The sequence below is a fragment of the Babylonia areolata genome, chromosome 20 (assembly GCF_041734735.1).
Source record: "Babylonia areolata isolate BAREFJ2019XMU chromosome 20, ASM4173473v1, whole genome shotgun sequence".
In the NCBI taxonomy this organism is placed as follows: Eukaryota; Metazoa; Mollusca; class Gastropoda; order Neogastropoda; family Buccinidae; genus Babylonia; species Babylonia areolata.
Genome location: NC_134895.1, coordinates 2,533,777 through 2,541,276, shown reverse-complemented (window position 1 = coordinate 2,541,276; position 7,500 = coordinate 2,533,777). Strand labels below are relative to the sequence as shown.

Genomic DNA, 7,500 nt, shown 5'->3' with positions numbered 1-7,500 from the left:
CATCAGTCAGCTAATTCAACCATCCATCCATCCATCCATCCCTCCGTATGTCCATCCATCAGTCAGCTAATTCAACCATCCATCCATCCATTCATCCCTCCGCATGTCCATCCATCAGTCAGCTAATTCAACCATCCATCCATCCAGCCATCCCTCCGCATGTCCATCCATCAGTCAACTAATTCAACCATCCATCCATCCATCCATCCATCCCTCCGTATGTCCATCCATCAGTCAGCTAATTCAACCATCCATCCATCCATCCAGCCATCCCACCGTATGTCCATCCATCAGTCAGCTAATTCAACCATCCATCCATCCCACCGTATGTCCATCCATCAGTCAGCTAATTCAACCATCCATCCATCCCTCCATCCCTCCGCATGTCCATCCATCAGTCAGCTAATTCAACCACCCATCCGTACGCTTTTCCTTCCATCGCGACGTTTGTACATCTGCCTAAATATCAACCGAGTAACGTAAAAAAATGACAAAATATCGAGGAGGAAGATGAAGACTGCTTCTAAGCTGAGCAGCTCCCCCAACACCCAGGCCCCACCCTTATATATATACGAGTTTCGGCTAGCGGATTGTTTTTAGTTAAAACACACACACACACACACACACACACACACACACACACACACACACACACACACACACACACACACACACACACAAAGAAAAAAAAAACAGAAAAAAACCGAGTGACAAACTTTTCCCATGCTGATAAAAAACTCGACCGATGCGCAAAGCATACAAGGGCAATAACTATAGATAGAGAACAAACCTTGGGGGGAAAAAAAACCCAAGGAAATTACTGCAAGTTATTTACCTTGGTAAACATGGGCTGACTATCGTTCCATCGGTTTGCTGGAATTTACCAGCTGCCAGCTTGCACGGCGCACAAAGTGACGCACGTTTAAGTTCGAGTCGCAGAGTCGTGACTTAGTTTCACCATGGATGAAAATTAACCACACGAAAATGTCTAAAACCCCAGGGTATGACTTCATCTCTCGCTATACGAGCTGGGCGGATGATGTTGCAGGGTATGACTTCAACTCTCGCTAAGAGCTGGATGACGTGTTGCAGGCTATGACGTCATCTGGATGGATGATGTTGCAGGGTATGACGTCATCTGGATGGGTGGTGTAGCAGGGTATGACGTCATCTGGATGGGTGGTGTCGCAGGGTATGACGTCATCTGGATGGGTGGTGTTGCAGGGTATGACGTCATGTGGATGGGTGGTGTTGCAGGGTATGACGTCATCTGGATGGGTGGTGTTGCAGGGTATGACGTCATCTGGATGGGTGGTGTTGCAGGCTATGACGTGATCTGGATGGGTGGTGTTGCAGGCTATGACGTCATGTGGATGGGTGGTGTTGCAGGGTATGACGTCATCTGGATGGTGTTGCAGGCTATGACGTCATGTGGATGGGTGGTGTTGCAGGCTATGACTTCATCTCTCGCTACGAGCTGGATGACGTGTTGCGGAGACCCGGGGTGTCCAAGGTGAAGGGGTCCAATGAGTTCCAGGTGGCCTACAAGATCGGGAGGCGGGCAAATCTACGACGGAGAACATTGTGGGTTGTCACCGTGTGGTGTGGTGTGGTGTGTGTGTGTTTGTGTGTGTGTGTGTGTGTGTGTGTGTGTGTGTGTGTGTGTGTGTGTGTGTGTGTGTGTGAGTGTGTGTGTGTGTGTGTGTGTGTGTGTGTGTGTGTGTGTGTGTGAGTGTGTGTGTGTGTGTGTGTGTGTGTGTGTGTGTGTGTGTGTGTGTGTGTGTGTGTGTGTGTGTGTGTCCAAACACATTGACTGACCACTCTGTGTTTCATTGATTTTTTAAATTTGTTCCGACTATCGGACTGACTTGAACTTTCCCAGGTTCGTTTAATTAATTCATTTATGTTTAATAACTGTCGCTCAGATTGAAACGACCTAGTTTAGTCTGACGTGTGGCAAAGGTGGCCTATAACTTTTTGGTAAAGAGACGGTTAAATGTCCCACAGCCATTGACAACCAGTGGGGCAGTGAACTCGTACCCACTGTGTCCAGGGCCCGTCATAGGGTGGAGTGGAGTAAAATCGTAGTTAAAAATGCCTCTCCCCAAGGGCACAGCATCACCATGCCGAGACAGGGCCTCGAACCCTGATCCCTGCTGAACACTGGGTCAGAGCTGAGTCCATGTCTAACCGGCCTGCTGAACACTGGGTCAGAGCTGAGTCCATGTCTAACCGGCCTGCTGAACACTGGGTCAGAGCTGAGTCCATGTCTAACCGGTTCTGCCTCCGGGCGATTCCATCCCTGCAGAAATTACTTTCATGACAAAAAAAAGAAAAGAAAAAAAAAAAGTATTGGATCAGTTTTGAGTTTTGTGATGCGTATAGGCAAATGAATGTCATGAAGTGTATCTCCATCGATGTATGTATGTGTAATTGTATTTGTAAACGCTCTGGGCTCTCCTGAGACAGGGTGTCCAAGTATCCATTATTATTATTACTATTATAACTAGTATTAAGTATTATTGCAATATGAGATTATTATTTTTTTTTTTTAGGTATTGTGATGTGTTACTTGTACGCTGAGTTTTATGTTGTGTGTGATGCTTTTTGTATTTTGTGTATGTGCGTGTTATGTTGTGTGTGATGCTATTTGTATTTTGTGTATGTACGTGTTACGTTGTGTGTGATGCTATTTGTATTTTGTGTGTGTACGTGTTATCTTGTGTGTGATGCTTTTTGTATTTTGTGTATGTACGTGTTATGTTGTGTGTGATGCTTTTTGTATTTTGTGTATGTGCGTGTTATGTTGTGTGTGATGCTATTTGTATTTTGTGTATGTACGTGTTATGTTGTGTGTGATGCTATTTGTATTTTGTGTATGTACGTGTTATGTTGTGTGTGATGCTTTTTGTATTTTGTGTGTGTACGTGCCATGTTGTGTGTGATGCTGTTTGTGTTTTGTGTATGTACGTGCTATGTTGTGTGTGATGCGTTTGTGTATTTACGTAAATTATGCCCCGTTGAGTTGTCATTTTAGTGTTCCAATGCTTGTTTTACAACAACAACAACAGCAGCAACAGCAACAACAACAACAAAAACAACAACAGCAGCACCACCAACAACAGCAGCAACAGCAACCACAACAACAGCAACCACAACAACCACAACAACAACAACCACAACAGCAACAACCACAACAACAACCACAACAACAGCAACAACCACAACAACAGCAACAACCACAACAACAGCAACAACAACAACCACAACAACAGCAACAACAACAACCACAACAGCAGCAACCACAACAACCACAACACCAACAACCACAACAGCAGCAACAACCACAACAACAGCAACAACAACAACCACAACAGCAACAACAACACTACCACCAACACTACCACCACCACCGCCAACAACAACAACAGCAGCAGCAACAACAACACTACCACCAACACTACCACCACCACCGCCAACAACAACCACAACAGCAGCAACAACCACAACAACCACAACAACAGCAACAACAACAACAACAACAACACTACCACCAACACTACCACCACCACCGCCAACAACAACAACAACAACAGCAACAACAACAACATTCCCCACCCGTTGTGCAGAGACATCTTCCCCGAGGGACTCCCAGAGGAGTTCTCCTTCGTCAGCACGTTCCGCATGACGGGCAACACCCGGCGGGAGCGCTGGAACCTCTTCCAGATCCGGGACCTGAACGACAACCCTCAGTTCGGCATCCGGCTGGACGGCAAGGCCCGCTCCCTGCAGTTCTACTTCCTCAACTACCAGGGCCGGCTCCAGGCCATCACCTTTGACAAGCTGAAAAATGTGGGTGGGGTGCTGTGGGAGGAAGAGGGGTGGGGGTCGGATGTGGGTGTGGGTAGGTGTTTGTGTGTGTGTGTGGGGGGGGGTGGGGAGGGTTGGGGGGAATGAATGAGAGAGAGGGGGGGGGGGGGGGGTCCCCACTACCTGCAGTTCTACTTCTTCAACTTCCAGGGCCGCTGAAAACTGAGGCGTGTGTGTGTGTGTGTGTGTGTGTGTGTGTGTGTGTGTGTGTGTGTGGAGGGAGGGGGTTAGGTGTGTGTGTGGTGGTGGTGGTGGTAGTGTGTGTGTGTGTGGTGTGTGTGTGTGGTGTGTGTGTGTGAGAGGAGGGAGGGGTTAGGTGTGTGTGTGGTGGGCGGCAGGGTGAGTGGTGTGTGTGTGTGTGTGTGTGTGTGTGTGTGTGTGTGTGTGTGTGTACAGGGTTCGAATTTAGCGGGTGCCCGGGTACAAATGCTACAAAAGATTGGCTCGGACACGCAGATTTTCTGTGGAGTGTGCCCTGTTGGCACTCAATAATTGATAGAGGCGAAAGAAAATGATAAAAGACACACCAAGAAAGCAAGCTTGAACGCGGTTGATGGAAATGTAGTGTTCTGCTGCAGCTCGCTTCGCGGAGCAGCATCTTTGCGGGTACGCGATCGGATGTTGACGTTCAAGGCGCGTTAGCGACGAACGATGTTTCCCATCTTCAGTGTTAAAAGAAAGGCTCCTGAAACAGAGACGAAAGTTCAGGATGACAAAAAGAATAAACAGCAGGAGTAGGAATCAAAGCGCCAGCACGTGCACAATGAAACCTGACATACACTTTCCTTGGCACGCCGTTGAAACGAAAGATTTTATTTCATTTTATTATGCTGACACTCCAAACCACAATTGGGCACTCAAATGTTTTGTCCAGAGTGCCCGACTGCGACTCAAAAAAATGTTATATTCGAACACGTGTGTGTGTGTGTGTGTGTGTGTGTGTGTGTGTGTGTGTGTGTGTGTGTGTGTGTGTGTGTGTGTGTGTGTGTGTGTGTGTGTGAGTGAGAGAGAGAGAGAGAGAGAGAGAGAGAGAGAGAGAAAACACTGAAATCTGAAATGTTTAATGTCATTAGCTGTAAAGCTGTAGTGACAATTCAGAACAAAAATGGTGCAAAACAGATAAAAATGGAACAGAAAGGAAAAGAACAGAATTGAAGCAAAATAAACTACTAAGAGATAAGCGACGCTTTGGTACTCTGTCATTAGCTTGAAAAAGTCCATGTGGCATAGGGGTACTGTGCCTTTTTTGTCCAGTCGTTTGTCTCCAAGGTTTGGACAGTACACAGGAAACAGAGTACGTATAATCCATATACTAATTATTAAAGCATGTGACATCGACACACATCATTCCAGTACGAACACATCATAAAAATACATTGTCGATGTTGACCATCCGAATGTAACCCTTCCTTTTCGCCTATGCATTTTATTTTCTCATGGAACCCAAACTAAGTTTTTAATTAATTGAGTATTTGGACCGAAGGTAGACGTTTTACTTATATTTACTGCTTCGGATACGTATTTTGCAAGTGAGAGTATCATATCTTCATTTTCTGTCATCAATATGTCGAACAAATGTTTTCTATGCGCTGGAGCTGTATTGAAAAGGGTACAGGTTTTTTGCAATCCTTCGTATGTTTTGCAGAAAAATATGAAATGATTTTCATCTTCCGGGCTTTTGCCACACATTGGGCAAGGGGATGTTGCTACGTCTGAATCGAACCATCTTCTGTTGGCATTCAGTCAAATCTCTCAATCTGAGCCTCGCAATGCATAAATTATTTTATGCCACTTATTTGTTACGATCTTAATATATTATTATTTCTCTATTTGAAATATTTATTTGATTGAATAGAACCATTTATACCTTACCGTTGCTGTCTATTTATCCGTGCCAGTTTTGTTTGTAACATGCTATAATTCTATCTTTTAATTCCGATATAAAGCCGCTCTCGTGCCCAACTCCTAGCCACATCCAAACAAGACCGAATTCGTTAGTGTTTTCTTGATGTGTGTGTGTGTGTGTGTGTGTGTGTGTGTGTGTGTGTGTGTGTGTTTTCTTGATGTGTGTGTGTGTGTGTGTGTGTGTGTGTGTGTGTGTGTATGTGTGTGTGTGTGTGTTATTTGACTGTCAAGTATATTTGTTTTATATCACTTAATCTTTAAACTCGTTTGTTTGAGTATTTATTTATTTATTTATTTTGTTTCAAATAATCAGCTCAGGCCTGCTCTGTTCAATTTCTGGAAAAGATTTCATTAAAGGGAAGCAACCTCACTTAGACGTCAGCAAAATTATCCCCCTTACACCGAAACGCTAAAATTTCAAACCCCGTTTCTCTGTCTGTCTATCTCTCTCTCTCTCTCTCTCTCTCTCTCTCTCTCTCTCTCTCTCTCTCTCTCTCTCTCTCTCTCTCTTTCCTCTCTCTCTTCTCTCTCTGTGCCGTTTTGTCGATCAGCTGTATTTTCCTATATTCCAGACGATGTTCGCATACTGCAAAAAGGTTCCAGGCCTTTTCATGAATATACCATCCTGATTGTCTCTCTCCGTCTCTGTATCTCTGTGTGTGCGCGAGAGAGAGAGTGCGCCATTGTAATGGGTGGAAAGGCCTTCTGCAATAAAAACATTTCTGAGTTTCTCACCTCTCTCTTTCCCTCTCCTCCTCTTCCCCTCTCTCTCTCTCTCTCTCTCTCTCTCTCTCTCTCTCTCTCTCTCTCAGTCTCAAACATGAGCTGTCAATAAACTAATGACAGTAAAGAGTCAAAGTTTCAAAGTGTCTCTCCCCCCATCCACCCCCCTCCCCCTCTCTCTTTCTTTCTCTGCCTCCCTCTCTCTAACATGGTCAGTCAATAAGTCAGTGACAGTAAAGTGTCAAAGTTTCAAAGTGTCTCCCCCCCGCAACCCCCCTCCCCCTGTGTGTGTGTGTGTGTGTGTGTGTGTGTGTGTGTGTGTGTGTGTGTGTGTGTGTGTGTGTGTGCAGTTTTTCAACAAGCGGTGGCACAAGCTCCACCTGAGCGTGACCCGGGAGACGGCGGAGCTGTACCTGGACTGTCGGCCCGTGGCCTCCCAGCCCATCGTGCCCCGCTCCCCGATAGACCTCAACGGGGACATCGTCCTGGGCACCAGGGAGCCTGATGGATCCACCACTCCTGTATGTGAGGGCGGGGAGGGGGTGTGTGGGTGGAGGGTTGTTGGGTGGGTGAGGGAGGAGCACCAGGAAGCACCAATCCTGTATGTGTGGGTGGGGTGGGGGTGTGGGGTGGTGTGGGTGGAGGGTTGTTGGGTGGGAGAGGGAGGGAGGGAGGGACGGTCGCCAGGGAGCCCAATGGATCCATCACTCCTGTATGTGTGGGTGGGGGTGTGTTGGTGGTGGGGGGAGGGTGTTGTGTGGTGGACGGGGGAGGGGGGAGAGGATGGGCGGGGGTGTGTGAGAGGGGGGGAAGGGGGGGAGTGTTTGTATATATATATATATATATATGTGTGTGTGGGTGGAGGGGTAGAGTTGGAGAAGGGTGTGTGGGGGAAGGAGGGTTGTGAAAATTGTGTGTGTGTGTGTGTGTGTGTGTGTGTGTGTGTGTGTGTGTGTGTGTGTGTGTGCTTGCATTCTTGTAATATTTTCTTTTCCAGTTTGA

General features: G+C 46.6%; 1 protein-coding gene across 1 annotated transcript in view; it reads left to right on the top strand.

Moving 5' to 3' along the window:
- The window catches only part of LOC143294844 (uncharacterized), a 363,289-nt gene that overhangs the window by 101,791 nt on the left and 253,998 nt on the right, over positions 1–7,500 (top strand). The window contains exons 7-10 of the mRNA XM_076606352.1: positions 1,452–1,584; positions 3,630–3,852; positions 6,849–7,019; positions 7,496–7,500. The exon at positions 7,496–7,500 is cut by the window's right edge and continues 82 nt beyond it. Coding sequence (XP_076462467.1) covers positions 1,452–1,584; positions 3,630–3,852; positions 6,849–7,019; positions 7,496–7,500 — 532 coding nt within the window. The remainder of the gene's footprint in view (positions 1–1,451; positions 1,585–3,629; positions 3,853–6,848; positions 7,020–7,495) is intronic.